A 19,094-nucleotide genomic window follows, 5' to 3' on the forward strand; every position below is an offset into this window, starting at 1 on the left:
AGCACCCAATAATTCACAAATAGTTGTTTATGCTCACTTAAGGAAAAAATAAAATTTTTATGTAGAGTGGGTCATATATTTTTTTATTCTGTGTAGATTTTTATTACAGGTGACAAATTAATTTTCTGTTTTCAGGAAAAACTTTTCCTACTTTTTAAAAGTCAAGCATATTTATTTTGCTCTTTTACCTGTGCATGATTATATAACTAGTTACATTTAATTATTTGCATTTTCAACTGACGTTCGTGACCCTTTGATCCATTTTTCAGTCATGAAAAACTGAAAACCACTGGCCTAAAACATCTAATATTTCTTTCAGCAGAGGATGTGTCTCACGTCCTTATTTTCATTAGTGAATAGCTGATTCACCCAGATCAGTCATTAACTTTATTTACATTACAGATGCACCACAAAAGGAAATTCCCTCCTGTTGTAATCTATGCAACTCTGTTCTGAATAGGAAATACCTGGTTATAAACTGCAGATGGTAAATGTGATATTTGATGTTCGGTAGATTTAATTTACTTTTCAAAAGATAAATCATGCATTATGACGTCGATTAAAAAAAGCATAATGACGTTCTAAAAATGGAGAGAAAAGACATAGGACTTGTGTCTGCCCTGAATACATTGCTTTTATTGGATTTCTTGATGCACATCACACCTTAATTCCATACCGTGTGCCATTATGAAGAGTTTTGTTGTTGTTTGGGAAAATTGAACTTGAACAACAAATTTTCTGTTCTCTTGGGCTTCGCACCAGTTTCAAGAGAGGTTTCCCAAATAGCAGACAGCAACAGTATTGTCATCTGCTTATTTCAGGGTGTGAGTAGAAGCATTGATGGGTCTTTTTCCACACAACAGCCTTCCTATGTCAAAAACGAGCCTTCAAACCATCAATTCATTCTACTCTTGTCTGCAGCTATGTGTATGTGTGCATACACGCGTCTGTTTGTGTGTGTGTGCAGACGTGTCTTTGTGTGAGCGCAGCTGTTGTCAGGCCGTCTTTAGTTAAAAGAGGAAAGAAGAAAAAAGCTTGTGGGGCTAGGAAATCCCCTGCAATAGACCAACATCCCAGTCACCATCGATGATGTCTGCAATAGCAATAACATTGTTAAATTCAGAACAAAACATCAAATACATGATCATAATGATATTTTCGACTGTGTATGAACAGTTGCACATGCAAAAGCAAGACAAAACTGAACTATCCAGGGCATTGCGAGATGCTTAATGTCAGAGGTAACAAAAGGTTACTATGCAGACACAACTTAAACAACATACTTTCTATTGATTTTGCAAAAGCTGCATGCAGTTTTGCATTTAAGAAATTAAAGGTTTTTTATCAGTGCACTTTTTGGTGTGCATGTAATCGTGATGACTTTTTTGTGGTTTAAAAACTTTTGAAAGACAACCAGAATGCAATTATACTCGTTTTATGACCTTTATTCTTCGTTGAGCTTTATTTATGGGACAATTTGGAGGCAAATGCATGAAGACTGATGGCGTATTATAATCCTCTAACTCAATATCAGGCATTAAACTGCTTATTTATGAAGTTACTATAAATAATTTGATGCAGTAATCATTCGCTTTTATTTATAACATACTTATGGCATTGTAAACAGTAAAAATATGCTATGTTACTATTAAATATATCTGTTGTCTGGTAACACTTAGCTAAGCAGTCTCAAGTTCCTGGACGCATACCAGGTCCCACTTTTGAGCTAAAAAAAATATCAGGGCCTTTCACTATGTGGGAATTCCCCCTTCTGTTTAAAAACACAGCAAACGCTTCCCCCATTGCCACCAGTTTCCTTAAAAAACGCCTCTCGGACACAAGTATAATGTGTAGGTGAGTAATTGTACCATGCTTTTTTGTATTTTCTACTATTACTAATAGAAAAAAAATTGCTGTATCTTTTTTTAAAGCTTGGATAAAAATGGGAAATTATATCAGTAAATTTGGATTTCCATAAAAGCTGTGACGAAAGGGAATTTATTTTTGATGATTATGTTGATTGTAGTAGTACATTTCAAAGGACATTTTTATTAAAAGTCACCTATTTATGTATTGTTTACTAAAAGCTTGTGTTGTGCATCCAAACTGGAGTAATGTAACTTTCTAAACAATATTTTGTTTTTTAATTGATTACTTTTTCAAACTATCCTTGAGTGCATTTCATTTAATTTAAAAAAATCTATATATTTTCAATCGCACGCTCATTTGGATACTGTTTACTGTACATGCAGCTGTACAAGTTTTTAAGTTGCTTGCCTGTTTACCTCCATTATTTAAAATAAATCATATTACAAGTGTTCTTATTTTTTTGTATTATTCATATTGATAGATAAACACTTAAATTTATGATTAAACACATTTAGATCACACACATATGTGGCAGAATCTAGTACGTGTGTGATGTTAATCTTTAATACCACAGTGGTAAATTTCCACAAGATGTCACTCTTTATTTTCAAAGCAGGGTAATATTTACGTATAAAGGATGTTAGGGTAATCATTTTGATTTATGGTGATAGCTGCCTTATCATTGATACTAAAAAAATGTGTCATAAGAGTTGCATTACATTTCCCATAAGAATATTATTGTTCTATGGTGTTTTAATGATGGAAACTGAACTCATACTTGAATTACAGGACAAAAGACTTACATCTGGCTGGTGTGATCCTTTTGTTCTGAAAGTAACCATGCATTGCATGTGCAATGTTTTTTTGCACTGACTGTAAATCAAATGTAATGAACTTCAGTGTAAAACAAGTTGGATATGGTTAAATGAATAAAGGGAAGTAATAGTAGTTTTATTTGTGTGTTTTTTTTTACCCAGAATACTGTTAGAATTCTTCTGATTAATACATTTTCCTGAAGTTAACCTCAAGGGACATAAAACACATTCATCTATCCATGTGTTTACTTTCATAATGAGCTTCAGTTTCTGTTTTCAGTAATGGTATCATTGGAAAAATGCTGAAAATTACAAACCCAAAGAGTTCCTTTAATTAATTAGACCTACCATCTCTTCATAATGGAAAAAAAATTCTCATAAATTCACAACTCCTGACAGCTTTTTCCTGTCAGTAGGCTATTGTGTAAACTGTTAAATATTTTGACAAAAAATTCCTAATATGCCAAACACGTTTCAGACTGCAACGACTGTACTTTCTAAGCATTTTCAAATGCATATTTAAATACGTACTGTACATCATACTGCGGTATAAACACAGACATGCCTACCTTAGTGTAGTGATTGTGCTGAGCAGGCTGAAAATATGTACGAACATTGCAGTCATTTTCTTATAATGGTTTAACTTCCAGAATTGGCCAATAACGACAACTCTTCTGTTACCCAATTCAAAGTCTCATTATTTGTTGTGAATTTCTTCATTTCTTCTTGTATGTACAGCCTTCTAATTTGCATACTCAAATATTATAGAATGAGTTGAGTAGAACTGGGTATAGTACTTTTTATTTTAATTTTTGTTTTTTAGTTTCAGAATAACTAATGGGGTTTAGAACAGCTGAGACAACCAATTTAGATTCCTGCAGTACTGATTAAAGTTTTTCAAGATAACTCACACCGGAATGAGTAAGTATGACAGACCTCTGAATCACCATTAGGTTGCTTAATAAGTGCAAGCTATACATTTACACCCTGTATCCTGCATATGTGGGTCAAAAATAATGCATAGATACAAGTAGATGCTTTATAAAACTACTTGTTTTGTCAATGAAAATAAGTTTTATGTTAAAGTGGATTTTGTGTGTCTGCACCATTGTGTGTGTGTGTGTATACTTTATTTGGCACCAGGTGGATTATCACTGTAATAAGTGGGCCTACTGTAAATCTGTAAATTAAAGAGTAGGCTACCTAAAGGACGCCTTGCAACTTCTTTTTAATATTATATATACATCTGAAATATAATATTATATATATTCTATACCCACACATGTAAACTACCGTCACATAGGCTAAATGTATTTGTATTCTGTCCTGTTACGAACCACTAAAAACATGTTTACATTTTTTGGTAGGCTTTGATCACGAACGTTTCATAAACATGACATTAGAAGAACTAGTGCAATGAAACAGTATCGTCAAATGAAAAGCAGGCGAATCGTTTAAACGAATCCTTTAAAGTTGATCATAAAATGTGAAGATGGGTCACTTTTTCTATAGTAGCCTATATGAGCTCAGTCACTGAAATCGTACAGCCACTAAGTCAATATATTTAACTAATTTGCGAACGTGTGCGAGCGAACGAACGATGACTGATTCTTGAACGAATTGTTCATTTGAGTCGGATCTTTATCATGAATCAGTTGAACCGGTTCACAATAATGGTCCAGAACAATTCTTTCAAGAATTGAACTGAATCGATCCGAGCGGTTAATGAGAATCGATTCATAATGATTATGTCATTATATCAAAGTTAGTTGGACTGTCCGGATTTTACTAATTTGAGAGATATTAAAGGACTGGGAATATATTTGTGGCCTGAATATGACAGATCTTAATAAATGTTCTGAATAAGCTGCATTTTAATAAAGTTAAAGCATTTAAAGTTAAATTATATTTGTGTTCTAAATGGCAGGATGTTTTTACAAGTAAACACTGGCTGCAACAAGCTGAACTGGAAACAGGAAATACAATAAACACCCTTGTTATTATTATATACGTGTAATACATGACAAAATATATCTTTATTTGAACGTTTCAGATCGTGTAATTCGGGACCACTTGATGGCGCAATTACGCTCTGACGTGAAAGAATCACTTAATGAACCGATTCGCGGAAATGAGTCGGACTTCCCATCACTAGAGTGAACGCGGCTCTGTTTACATCTGCGGAATTTCCCAGCTCGCGCCGCGAACCACTTCCGCAAACCTCCGGCCGATCAAAGACGCGTCTCCGTCAAGGTACAGAAAGAGCTCCTCTTTTCATTAAAAAAAAGAAAAGAACTAGGGCTAAAATACAGGTATGTATAAACGTTATCGTGCGACCGCTATGTTTTATCCTCTCCTAGTACATTATCGAGCGTATTTAGATGCTGTTTGTGGTTTTGGGGAGAGCTAGCGTGAAAGCTTTTGTCTGCTAGCGTGGTAAACACATCACCTGCTGTTAGCCGGATGCTAAGCTAATAGCATCATATATTTGTTTTGAAAGTGAGTCATTTATTTAGAATACAAAATACGTTGGCTTTGACCTTGTGTGGGTAGGGGGTTTCGGCTCATTCTTAATAAAAGCTCAAGGTTTCCATACTGTTTCTGTTTTGAGGTCGTATTGTTAAGTGAAGTCATTCGAGAGCTGCTGATTAAGAGCTTGGAGGGGATTAGAAATAAACATGGTCCTCTAGATAAGGTTTCCTCTGGTCAAAGATCATCTATCAGCGTGATGTTGACACTATCAGAGCTGTTTAAACAGGTCTTGTCATGGAATGGAAAGTGAAAGGGTTTAAGCTTTAGATTTAGTTGGGTTTACAGTTGCTGTGAAGGTAGGTGGCTGTGTTTTTCAGAGACATTGTTTTTGAGAAATTGTCTTACTAGGATACTTAGATATTTGTCTGGTGGCTCATTATTATTCCTTTGTCTGGCTTCTGGTTTGACCTGTGACTTAGTGTATATGTCACTTCTTGTCATGGTTATATGGAAGTGAGGATTTATGCTGGTCTTGGTTGACTGATTCATTAAACTGATGGGAAAATCATAAACTGTTTTAGAATATCTTAATGACTGCTATGACGCATGTAGTTATGATATCAAAGATGTGCATTCAAATCATTATGTCTTGAAATAGGCAAAGAGAAATCCCCAAGATGCCATTATTCAAATGCCTCTCTTTGAATTGCAAATCAACAATTTTTACGCACTTCCATGCCGTCAGTTCGTGTTACAGTGCTAATCTGAGAGTTTTGTTTAACCTGTCTGTACAGTACACCCAAATTAATGACCACCTGATTTCTTTGTTTTAGTACAGGGAAACATGTTTGGTAAGTGACGGGGGTGACAGATGGAGGGAAAAGGCCCATATCGCATCTATGACCCCGGTGGGAGCGATTGCCAGGTGAAAGACGAGGCCAGCAGCCTCAGCTACAGACAGCTGCTAGAGGAAAACGTCGTTTTGAGGGAGAGAATGAAAGGTCTGAAGAGTTTAGGTGAGGGATCCTAAACTCCCACCTGCTTTTAATGCCTTTTGAGAATCAAGAACCTGATTAATCCGGCTGGTTTGGTTAATATAAACCACCTGGGAAGATTTTATATTAATATTTTCAATTTCACCATCTGTCTGTGTCTAAGTTGAGGTTACATACAGTTAAATGCCTTACGTGTTGCTCATTCTGGGCATCTGAGTCATCAGACTCATGTATTAGTTCACTGGTATCTTGTGTTGCTAATTTGGATTTAGAGGTTTATTGTTGGATCAGAAATGAAGCTATTCTGGATTTTCAGCTTTTAGCAGCTGGTGCTGTGTTTTGACATACAATTGTGTCAGGGCAGCTGCTTTTTGTCATGCTTATGTCATGTGGCCCATTGTTTGTCTTTCTCATGACTGGTAGGAGACCTGTTAGAGGAGTCTCAGACAGAGGCAGCCAAGCTTCGGAAGAGGGTGGAGGAGCTGGTGAGGGATAACGAAGCGCTGAAGTCGTCCACGACCAGCTTTGCCTCCAGTCTGTGCATGGGCGCCCCTGTTCAGACAGACACACAAGGTACAGTTATATCATTATTCTGATGGAGTGAGGTCGGTGAAAGGTTTGACACCAGAGAGACCTCTTCTTTAACCAGATCTCTTGTGATTGTGGCTTTCTTTAGGTCATGGAAAACATCATGCTCATCCTACAACAGAAAGACAAGAATCTCGGGATTGTTTAACTGGAAATACTTTACAGCCAGAGGCAACTGTAAGCACTTCTACTGAAACGTTTGGAAACATGCCATAAATATGATACATTGTAACTTTAAGTCAATGATGTTATCTAACATAGTAATGTAACTTTCAGTTTTGCGAATTGCTGTCAATTTGAATCCCATGTGAAGTCAAAATAGTGACATATCCTTTATGAGTTCATACTGTATAAATGACTATCACAACACGTTATAACTTGTTGAATTACCATTATGCCTTTGATGTTGTGCAAATCCCATACTGGAAATATAACTTCCAGGTTTGTGAATTGCTGGTTAATTTGTTTTGCCCTGAACAGTGAAATATCCTTTATGACTTAATATTGTGTGCGATTATCGCAATGCACGTGTTATGATATGTTCCCAATTCCCATCATAGTTGTGTTAAACGTGAACATATTGTTTCGCAACATGCTGTAAGAATCTAATGTGAATGGAACTTCTAGATTTACTTGTCGTTTTCCTCATCTGTGAAAGGTAAATTCTTTACGAGTTGATATTCTGTGTGACGGTCAGAATAAGTGTTGCAACACTGTGAATTCTTGTGTTTACAGGAAAGTTCATCTGAGTTTGAGGTGGTGAATATGGAAGAGAAGACTGTCTCGGAAACCCAGACGGTGAGTTTTAGGGATGTTAGGAAATCCTGGGCAGCTGCAGTCACTCAACTGCACGTGTGTGTTTTGCTGGATTGTTGCTCCGTTTCGAACATTCCGTATTCTGTCTTTTTGTGCCACTCATGTAAGTCATCTGTGACACATTCCTGTCACTGTAGTTGCTCAGCTGTTTTCTGCTGACCTTCTTTATCAAGGATTTGTTCAACATGATAATCAACGTATCTGTATGAGGCTGTTCCTTGGATGACTCGGAGGGAAACTCCAGGATTTAGTTAGTATGCAGATAGGCTGAAAAACTCATGTATGTGTATCAGTTTATGGAATACCTCTTTGGTTAGGTTTACAAAAACTTCTGTTCACAAATTTTTAAAACTGGGAATGTTTATATAGAGGTATTTAAGGGTTTTTTTCACTTTCAGTTTATGGTTTTGCAGTGCTTTTCTTGCGTATCGGGGAAGATGAAGTCTAGATATTGACAGTAAAGGTGCCACTTGATCCCTAGTGATTGGTATTGTATGTTAGGGTGTTTTTGGGAAGAATATTTGGGTAAATTCTGCTTTATAATGCAGGCTGGAGTCATGCACCTGCCACAGGAGAACATGGAGCTGGCGAGTCAACTCCGGCGACTGGAGAGTTCTTTTAGTGTATTTGCTGAAGAGTCCAATCCCAACCAGCTGCTGGCTCACCTGGGCCGCATGGCTGTGGAATTCCACCACTTATCATCCAAGGTCCAGAAGAACGAACAGAGAACATCTCTCCTACAGGTGAGATGGCTGAGCTTGTGACACCGTTTAGGCCTCTGTGTTGGCTGTGAATTAATCGAGGTTTGATTTGCTGAGAATTTAATTCGCTCTTATCTCTAGACACTCTGCGAACAGCTAAGACAGGAAAACAGCGAGCTTAGGAAAAAAATGGAGGAGGACCTGCAGTACCGTAACCGTGATTTGGAACAGCTGAGGTAATTTAATTCACATTTATATTCATTATAATAAATTCATCCTTTCGTGGAACAACTAAAAGCAAAAAAGCCCGCTGTTAATCTGTGAGAGGAATCAGTGTGAGTAAACTGTGAAAATATCATAAGGGGCAACAGTATTTCCTGCTGTGCTGGAACTGAGGGGTCTTTCCATCTGAGGCTTGTTCTCTGACTGTGTCAAATAGAATCCTGCTGTTTTTTTCTTCGTTTTCCAGTTTTGATTTTGGTTCTGTGTGCTCTGGACAGGCAGGAGAATTTGAAACTGAAGGAGCAAGTCAGCGGAGGAGCCCAGGTAGCACCTATTGAACCAAGCCCAAAGGAGGAGCCAGTGAAAGAAGAGACAGCCAAAACTAAGGTGGAAATGACCATGACTCAGCAGGTGTGCACTTTTTTCCATGAACCTCTTTATCTCAGGTGACATCACCATAGAATTCCTGGTGCTGTTCTAAATTTGTGTTGGGTTTTTTTTGTCTTTAATTTCCCTTTCAGACCAGTGATGTAGCGGTCTAGTTGCTTTTTTGTTTTGTTTGCTCTTTCAGTGGGAGTTCTTATAAAAAAAAAGAACCAATGTGCAAATTGCTCCCCGGTTTCTAAATTGAGAGGCTTTTTATTGAGTCACTTTTGCCACTTAGATTAGTTTTGGGAATACCACCTTGGCTCTGAATACTGCTCTTCCTCAATGGTCTTTCTGTTTAAGTTCCTCATTCGTGGGCATTTTTCACAGTATGACTAAATATTGAAGAACAATACATATGGTCATTGTGTTACATTCTGACTCAGCCTAAAGACTGCTGTACTGTAGTATGATGGGAAACTTCTGGTGTTCTTTGGTCGGTCATGAACTAATGCTTTGATTGATTATATGTTATGTTATCAGTTTTCAGTTTAAAGTCTAGTAGGGATACTTTATGGCATTTAAATGGGAAGACAGTTCATACTGAGTTTCAGTTCTGCTGAAAAGATATAGGATGGATGCAGATTGGGTAATTATTTATTGGTCACTTTTTTTATTTGACAGAGCAAAAGATTATATTGTAGTGTCTCTTGGTGTAATGTTTTTAAAGTTTTGCAAACAAATTCCACTTCATTAATTATTAAAAAAAAGATTTCTTAAGAAGAATGGCAAATATTTAATCTTCCAGTAAGTAATATTTCTGACTTTATCTCTTGTCATCTTTTTTTATTTTTCGTCATTGTCATTTATTTATCAGAATTTTTTGTAAGCCTAAATCTTTGTTTATTATTATTTAAAAATACTAACATTTCAGTGTTGACTTGGTATTGAAGTACTGGGAATTGGCTGCAAATGCATCGTTTTTAAAATGATCATTATTCTTTTTTTTTCTTTCTCAATTTACAGTCTGGTAAATCTGTGGAAAAAACACCATCTAAAACTTGCGATCCGGAAGTGTATGAGAAAAAGATCAAGCTTCTGGAGAAACAGAGGAAAGATGTAAGAACTTTCTGGAGGTCCCCTGCTTCCTTTATGCTTGCTTTACTGCTGACATAGTTTCCTGTTTGACTCTGACGTGTCAACTCTTGCCTTTGGCCTTTCTCAGGTACTAGAGGTGAACAAACAGTGGGACATTCAGTGGAATTCAATGAAGGCACAGTTTGAGCAGAAGGTACATGACAACTTATACACTAGAAGTGCTTTATAAATATGTTCCGGTTGGCCTTGTAACTAACCTTTGTGGCTCACCTTAGTGATAGTAAAAAATAGAAACACATCAAGAAACATGAATCACTTTACTAAGAAACAACAATTGCTTAATGAGTCCAACCAGCCAGTGTGTGAATGGTGGGAGATCGAAGCATATGAATCATCACATGAAATTCCTGTGTAAAGTGAAGTTTGCTGACGGGCCCTGTTACTGCATTTGGGTGGAGGTGGAAATGCTGTTGGGGCAAAGGAATGGAAAGCAATTCTGTGTGTGTGTCACAGTGTTGCACACCAGACCACAGGCCCCTCCTGTCACACCTCTGGCAGAATTTCCCTCACCTCGCCCGTACCCACTGTCTTCCTGTTGTGGCTTGCCGTAGGGGCTGGCCAAGGTTGCAAAGCCGCGTGATCTCACGGCCCAGAGATAGTGACGCCTGTTGCATCTCTGCATCTGCTCGGTCTGAAAAAAGAATAAAAAAAGCATACCGGGGCTGTTTCTCTACACGCATCCTCTGTCGTCATGGGGTGTTTGTGTTAAACTCGAAGCAGTGGAACATTAACAACTCCATTTTGTTATTCTTATTGCTTTGTTTTCATTTTTTGCGGTTTATTATTCTTTCTACCATTAAAATGCATCACACGACGATAAAACAGAATACAGCCCCTTATCAAACTTCTGATAAAGGCACACTCTGGCATGCAGATTAAAGAAAGCTGCAATATGCAAAATTTTTGCCCATTCAGGGCAGCCCTGTAACTGATGGTCCTTGATTTTGTGTTAATATGGCCTGTTAACAGATGTATGTGAAACAAATTTACAAAAACACACTGTTAGATGAGCCTTCATCAATTTGACTTTTTCCCTCCTTTATAGATCACAGACCTAAGGCAGCGGCTCGCTGACTCCCAAAAAGCTGTGCTTGAGCTTGAAGCAGAACGTGAGCAGAGGCAAAGAGATTATGACAAAAAACTCCTCCTCGCCAAGTCTAAGATCGACAATGTGCAGGTACACACTGGTCTCAGCCGCAGACGGCACACCCACAGTCAATCTTTATTACTTCTAGGTGGAAAGAAATTCAGATTTTAAAAAGTTCACTCATTTTCCTCTATTCATTACATACATAAATACATACATGCATATATACACACACACACACACACACATATATAATATATATAGTCTGTTATTGTGATTTAAACCAGATAAACTTACCCCTAAATGGAACAAAAAAGCTTTACATTTTTGTCAGACAGTCTCATCCTGGGGAAGTTTTTATTTCTTTATGCTGTTAACTAAAAAATAGCATTAATAAGTCAATTAATAATTGACATTTCCTTACTCTATATGGAACATTTTACTGGTATTAGCACCCCTGTGGAGCTCGATGAAGGCTTCAAGTAGTCATTCAGTGCTTTCGGTTTTCTCTTGGGAAGCACCAGTCATTCCCTCTAGCTGACCTTATGACATTCTTAGTATACAGCAATAGTTTCCCTTCAGTCTCAGAGGGGACAGTCATGTATGCCACAGATAAACTGCCTTATTATTTTATTGAGTGTCAGATATTGTAATTATAATGCTGTTGATTTTGCCATGAATATAGCCATTGCTGCCGATATGGCGTTAAATTGTAAAGAAATTTATGAGGTGTCATAGACTCTGTCATGTGATGACTGGTTTCATTTTCACATCCACGGCCTACTTATCTTTGCATCTCAATGCTCTCATGGTTTTTAGTTTATTTATGAGTTATGGACAGCATTACAAAGGTTTTGTCAGCATTACTCGCCCCCACAGCGGACCACAGATGTTCCATAGGAGAGGCCTCGAGGCAGTACCGCACATCAAAATTTTGTGTCGAATGCTAGTATTTTGTAGTTGTAGTCATTAAAAATGTGTTTATATGATATCGAAATTGAAAAAATGTTGACTACAGTTTTTTTATATTACATGCTTTAAAGGTCATAAGAGTTTCATGTGGGCAGACAGGCATGTGTCAGGTGCTTTGACAGGTGCTTGTTTGTTATAATGGGTTGTTTTTCCCCAGCACATACCATGCGTATTCTTATTTGAAGATGTTGTGTATTTAAAGTCATGTGATAATTTCCATTTTGTAAAACATCCTTACGGAAAGCGAGTTGCAAGTGAACCTCAAAGACATCCCTGAGCGCCAAGCAATTTTGACTATAGTGTGTGTTGATAGACTTTTTCATAATTACAATACAGGAAATGAACTTGCACTTTTTTACCTGATTAATCAAAGACATATTTTGATTTAGGTATTCAATTAATTGCAGCCCTAGTGGGAAAGTGACATTTATAGTAATAATAAAGATGGTTTACAAGACAGTCCCTCTCTTCACTAGTGTCCGACAATAAATGTCCCTAACACTAACTGAATTAAGTCTAGATGTATGACCGAGTGTTTTGTTCTGGTGGTTAACCAGTGTATTTTTTATGTTGTCACAGGGTGAGAAGGAGTGCCTCACCTCAGAAACATGTGAGTTGAAACAAAAGGTGCGTTACCTGCAGGACCAGTTATTGCCAGTTACTAAACAAAGAGAATACCAGGAGAAAGAGATCCAACGGCTCAATAGGGTCAGTGAAGCACACAAACTTACTAATGCACATACACTTCCTAGCTATCTGAATGAGGACTTTCATTGGTACTTATGGCAAAAGAAATGCATTTTGTTATTTATTAAGTGCACTACTGTTCAAATCATTGGGGTCAATAAGATTAATGTTTTTTCTAATGCTCACCAAGGCTGGATTTCTTTTGTTCAAACATACAAGAAAAACAGTAATATTGTGAAATACTATTACAATTTAAAATACCTAACTGTTTTCTATTTGTATATATATGTAATTGTAATATATAATTTATTCCTGTGTTGGCAAAGCTGAATTGTCAACAGCCATTACTCCAGTCTTTAAGTCACATGATCCTTCGGAATTCACTCTTATGTTCAGATTTGGTGCATAAGAAACATTTCTTATTAATGTTGTTCTGCTTAATGTTTTTGCTTAATATTGTTTTAAAAGCAAACATCAGTTTTGATTGTATTATCTCTTTTACAGGCATTAGAGGAAGCTTTGAACCTCCACTCTCCCTCTTCCACCCAGCCAGGCATGAACCTGGGAGAAGGTGTGGCCAACCTGAGACAGCAGGAGCTGCACACACAGATAGCTGTATTGAAAGAGCAGGTACAAACACTTGAAGACCGATGCATCTTGTTGTCAAATATCAGTGGAACTAGTGGGAACAGATCACTTTGGTACCAATTGAAATGTTATACTTTATCATTGAGTGAAGGAACATTCATACATTTGTGTGTCTCAACTCAAGTGTCCAATTACTGTAGGGTCACCGTATACTCTAACATGGCACAATGCCCTGCTGTGGACAGATGAGCTAAAATAGAAAATGAGCTCCTCGGGATGCTTGAGTTTTCTCATTGCATCATATTTTGTCAGAGGTTCTCTAGGAGTTGAGGTTTCACTCGTTGAAACTCTACATGAATTGATTCTGCAGACATTTTACCTCATTTATCAAACACGCTTTGTAAGAAATGAGTGTGTATCAAGGTTCCATGAGTCATACAGTTTGCTTGAGGTTTGATAGCTTCCTTCAGCCTTACAGTCTGCTGAAATGCACCAATGGCTGCAGAGATCTTGTAGATTTGCATCCTCATCACATGCAATGTTTTCAGGTGAAAATCTTTGAAGAGGATTTCCGGAAGGAGAGGAGCGACAGAGAGAGGATGAACGAAGAGAAAGAAGACCTGAGGCGGCAGGTGGAAAGGCTGCAGGGTCAACTGACCAATCTGACGAATCAGGTCAGTAGCTACACGGACCATTAGACTGTCAGCTCTAACCAATGAAATGACTGCAGAAAAACGCCCGGTTTGTTAATAATGAGACATGAAAGAATCTTATGGGAGACCTGAATTCAGTATCTCTGTTTCTCAGCTTCATCAAGCACAGAATGAGTGTCAGAGAGAGCGTGCAGAGAGGTGTAAACTAGAGAGACTGCAGATGCAACATAAGCAGGTAAATGTGCCACATTGGCACCACCTTGTGGTAGAAGCTCTGATAATGTTATTAATACAGATCACAGTCAACAAATGTGGTAGAATTCCTAAATGGAAAGACAACTGGATCTTATTTAGATTTTGTTTTTCAATGTTTTGGAGGGGCAACAGGAAAGGAGGACGTCTGATCCCACTTCTGGCTCGGCCAATGGCCCGATGAGCCCTCCGTACTGTGGCCCGTTTGTACAGGTGGGCCATCAAGGTCTAGAGGGGTGGCCCATACACTTCCCGCCCAGGATGCCAAACATCAGTACAGCACCCGGCAGGGATTTCCAGCCTGTCAACCCCGTAAGTATGCGATAGCAACAACAATAAAATTTCAGGGTTCTTGACAACACAACAAAAGCACCGTCATTTTAATATTAATGTAAAATAGTAACAAATTAAATTAAAACAGTCTTGAAGTGTTTCTCAAATAAACATTGCTTTAAGTTTTTCAATTATTCAAGTAAACACTTAGTACTAAATAAATTTAGCTTTTTACTCGTTAATAACTTAACATTAATCAGGCTGTACACTGCACAATTAATACATTTATTTTTAATTTAATAAAATTATTATTTTGAAGTATTTGAAGTGTAATTTTAAGAAGTGCATTTTGGTATTTGTTTAAATCAACTTGATACTGAAGCAAGGTTCCCTCTAAGCTGCGCGCGCGCGCGGCCGCGCACTTCTTCCACCGCAGCCGCGCAGAGAAATAATGTGCCGCGCACACGCTAAAATGAGTTGAGAAAGCCATTTGATTGTACTCTAGTTAAAACGAAAGAATTGCAATGCTCGGGTAAACCGCTATAGAGCTGATGCCGCTATAGCGTTAGAACCGGTGAATGCGGTGTACAGGTTTCATAGAAAGAGAATGGTGTGCGCCAAATGAGTCGCTGTAGAAACCGAATACTTCAATGGTTGCGGATGAAATTGCTCAAATCGAGAGGTAACGCAAACACCGTGACATGTGAAATAAAACGTCCTCATGTATTAAAGAAGAGTGGCTTGATTAACGTTAAGTGCTGGAAATAGCGGATGATTAACAGAACGGTAACAAAACTCTGAGACATTTACAGTCACACACAGGTGTATTGTGCAAACTGTACTTAATAGCGATGTTTAGATAACTATATAAGAATTCACGTTTTTTAAATTTTATTATTATTTTTTTTTATTTAACTTGCAGATCTCAGTTTAAATGCTTCAGTTTGTTTTCTATTCTCTTTTGTCAGTTTAAATGCCTCAGTTGTTTTGATATATTATATTATGTTCGGCCTATATTATAAACCTAATAAATAATTGACCTTGTTTTTTAATGGAGTCACTTATGCTCATCAAGGCTGTATTTATTTGATCAAAATACAGAAAAATAAAACCAGTAATATTGTGAACTCTTAGGCTATTGCAATTTCTAATATTGGTTTTCTATTTTAATATATTTTAAAATATAGTGTATTCCTGTAAAGCAAAGCTGCATTTTCAGCATCATTACTCCACTCTTCAGTGTCACATGATCCTTCTGAAATCATTCTAATATTCTGATTTATAATCAGTGTTGTGCTGCTTAATATTTTTTGGAACCTTTTTTCTTTGATTCTTTGATTAGGCTAATAAAAAGTTAAAAAGAACAGCATTAATTAAAAATATAAATATTTTCTAACAATGTAAGTCTTTGTTATCGCTCTTTATCCAATTAACACATCCTTGCTGAATAAAAATATTAATAAAAAAATAAATATGAAAGAAAAAATTGACTGAACCCAAACTTTTGAATAGTAGTGTATACTGTAACACAAAATTTCTATTTTGAATCACTGTTCTTTTTAACTTTTTATTTCTCAAAGAATCCTGAAAAGTATCACAGGTCCCAAAAAATATTAAGCAGCACGACTTTTTCCAACATTGATTATAAATTAGCATATTAGAATGATTTCTGAAGGATCATGTGACACTGAAAATTCAGCTTTGCTGAATAGTTTTCAAATAGAAAACATTTAAAATTGCAGTAATATTTCACAATATTATTTTGCGAAATAATATTCAGTATTTTTTATCAAATAGATAGAGCCTTGATGAGCCTAAGAAACTTTTTTTAAAAAATGTACTGACCCCAAACTTTTGAATGGCAGTGTATTGTACTGTAAAAATGTTTTCTCAGATAACCTAAAATGTGCATCATTTAGTTACATCAAGGGTCAAATCAAATATAAATAGCACATTAAAGTTAAAAGTTACACACTTTTTGTGTGTGTGCGCTGTACAGGTCTGGTATAAAGAATGTTTTTGCTCAGGTGGCTAAAATGTCCGCCCAATAGAGAAAAGTTTTGCTCAGCAAGAAAAAAAATTAGAGGGAACATTGTACTGAAGTACAAGGTTCACCTCATATGTAATACACTTACTGTAACACAAGTTTTGGTTTTATTTCAGAGGAGGCTAGTTTGAAAGTGAGAGAAATTCCTGTTTTTTTGCTGATTTTTGCTTCCTTTACATCCTGGAACAGACACAAGAGTGTCATTCCAGCACTTTCAAGTGGTTAACCACATGTGGTGTGAAAAAGACATGTGTGGCTATTATGATTTGTACAAACAGGGTTTTACAAGAGGTACAGTGGACAGAGATTGAAACCATTGTTCTCTACGTATTATGATTTCTTCTTTCGTGTGTGTTTGTTCAGGGTTTTCCCTGGCAGTCATCCTTCCCACAACCACGTGGTTCCAGAGGACAAGCAGACACAGCAAGACCCCCTCCAGAAACTGCAGGTATTTATTAGATTCATCCTGCGTGTCCTTTCTGGTCTCCTGCATCCTTCCTGCCTCACCAGGATTCATTTTTGTTTTGCCACGCAAATGTCAGTCTGACCCAGTGATATTTCAAGCACTCTGTCTGAATCAGTCAGCTTCCACTGGAGGCAGTTCAAATGATGACGACAATGAGAACCATGATAGATGAAACATGAAATGGCACTAGTTTTAAATTTCACAATGATTGTACAAGGCCTATGAAGTTTAGTTTCATCTACAGGCATAAAAATTGACGCAATTTGCTTTCCATTGTGCATATTTAATCAATGTAAATTATTCTTAAGATGAAACCGTTTGTTGACGTAATCTTTCATCAAAGCTTATAGTCATTTTCCACCTCTGAAACATCATCTCTGCTTTCCATAGTGTTTTATATACACACATTTTGTTAGTGGTATCATAACTCAGCTTTTACACCGTCAAATCCAGATGCATAAACTCAAATCATGTCCTTCATTATTTCCCGATGAATATTCTTCATTTACTCAGCAATATGATCCATTTTATGTTGTCAAATGAATTTGGTATTGTTTTGGCATCAGACATAATAGTTCAATAATAGTAAATGTTAAATATTTACATTTCTGTACACATGGCAAAGATCAATTTTCTGATCAAAATGCTGTTTTGGTGCTCTTTTGAAAGTGAAATAAAAATGATTTGTGACAGTGTAAAGTCTTCACTGTCACTTTTGATCAATTTAATGCATCCTTGTTGAAGAAAAGTGTTAGATTCTTAAAAATCCATTCTTCTCTATGCTATGCTAAAAAAACGGAAGACGTAAATCTAAAAAATATCAGTACTGTTTTACATTTATGACACTGTTCAGAACACACCTTGATATTTTCTCTAAAAAAAATGTAAAGGATGTTTTATAAATGAGGATTCTTAACTTGGTTCTTTTTTGTTGTCAGAAATGGGAGCAACTGGATTTGGGAAAAGGGAGCGTCAGAACATAGACCCCGGAAAGCACTAACCACATATTCTCTGTCCTGGAATGGCTCCCGGCTAGTAGCATGATGCAGTTTATTTTCAGTTGGCATGGTGTGAACTATTGTTTTTTTGTTTTGTTTGCTTTTTGTACATATATATATCTACCACTGATGAAAATGTTGTTTATATATTAAGTTTTATAATCCTGTTTGTGAAACACTGTTCTGGCAAATTAAGAATATATACATTTATTATTTTATCTTTTTATGATTGTTGAAGTTTAAATTATCTGCTTTATATAATTCTATGCAGGAATTGAAGTCAGCTATTTAACGGATAATATGATTGAACGTTATTTTTATAACAATCTATCTATAGAGTTAAATCTCCACCACTTAATTAAATGAATAGCTGCCATGACATTTAGTGTTTTGGTACTGATCGAGACTGACAAAGACATTTGTATGTGCAATTAGAGAAAAAGAAATTGTAACTCTATAGGTGAATTGTCTTGAAAATGGCTAACAGTAGAATGTGACTGAACTGATTGATGATTCCTTCACTGGCCGTGGTTGAGAAGATGGGAGAGGTCACATACTGTTGAACGTCTGCGTGTGTCACCACAAGGTGGCGTTACTCTCTGACTGGTCATCTGCCCCACTGTTTATTGAAGCCATATATGACACCTGTTAACCTTTCCATCTATTAGATTACGTTCTGGGATTACTTTAGTAAGCGCTTCAATGGCATGTTGATCCTTTAGATACTTATGATTGTAATTGAAATGATAATCTATCGAGGAGGGCTTTCATCTGGACGACAGAAGTATCACAGTAGTTTTGCTTAATATTTTTCAAGATTCAGTGTTCAAAAACATGATTCCCTATGTGCATTTGGAAGTTAAGTTATTTATATCTATTGTTTTGACAGCTGAGTGTGTTTTCTTGTCTTAATTGATGTTGTCTTTAGTGTATTGTTTTGTGTCTCCCTTTACATATTGTAGCTACTGGAAGACTGTAGGATGTGAGTTTGTGTGTTTGTGCATATGCACAACCACAGGAAGTGGGCCAGAATAAATAACTTAATGCATCATTAGTGCAGCCCACTTTC

The 19,094-nt window shown here is 36.7% G+C and overlaps 1 protein-coding gene across 6 annotated transcripts; it reads left to right on the top strand.

The window, feature by feature from the left end:
- The first annotated feature begins 1,086 nt into the window (after positions 1–1,086).
- tnip1 (TNFAIP3 interacting protein 1) lies at positions 1,087–19,076 on the top strand. Of its 6 annotated transcripts, none has more exons than XM_058797016.1 (18): positions 1,087–1,854; positions 5,990–6,172; positions 6,575–6,724; positions 6,828–6,916; positions 7,475–7,537; positions 8,104–8,298; positions 8,398–8,492; positions 8,757–8,889; positions 9,871–9,963; positions 10,070–10,135; positions 11,048–11,179; positions 12,641–12,769; positions 13,253–13,378; positions 13,885–14,010; positions 14,144–14,223; positions 14,364–14,553; positions 16,925–17,009; positions 17,966–19,076. In XM_058797016.1, exons 2-18 carry the CDS (start codon positions 6,028–6,030, stop codon positions 18,025–18,027), a joined length of 1,959 nt encoding a protein of 652 aa, XP_058652999.1. In that variant the 5' UTR covers positions 1,087–1,854; positions 5,990–6,027; the 3' UTR covers positions 18,028–19,076. The 6 variants fall into 6 exon arrangements, with proteins under 6 accessions (XP_058652999.1, XP_058652998.1, XP_058653000.1 ...); XM_058797015.1 differs by lacking the exon at positions 1,087–1,854 and adding an exon at positions 3,508–3,605; XM_058797017.1 differs by lacking the exon at positions 1,087–1,854 and adding an exon at positions 4,788–4,937 and having other exon boundaries at positions 14,144–14,224; positions 14,368–14,553.
- The last annotated feature ends 18 nt before the right edge of the window (positions 19,077–19,094 follow it).

Source organism: Onychostoma macrolepis, chromosome 14 (genome assembly GCF_012432095.1).
Source record: "Onychostoma macrolepis isolate SWU-2019 chromosome 14, ASM1243209v1, whole genome shotgun sequence".
Lineage (NCBI taxonomy): Eukaryota > Metazoa > Chordata > Actinopteri > Cypriniformes > Cyprinidae > Onychostoma > Onychostoma macrolepis.

Coding starts and splice junctions, on each gene's coding strand:
- tnip1 (XM_058797016.1), top strand. CDS start 6,028: ATGGAGGGAAAAGGCCCATATCGCATCTATGACCCCGGTGGGAGCGAT. Junction 8,299..8,397: donor AGAGAACATCTCTCCTACAG/GTGAGATGGCTG, acceptor TCTTATCTCTAG/ACACTCTGCGAACAGCTAAG. Junction 10,136..11,047: donor AGGCACAGTTTGAGCAGAAG/GTACATGACAAC, acceptor CCTCCTTTATAG/ATCACAGACCTAAGGCAGCG.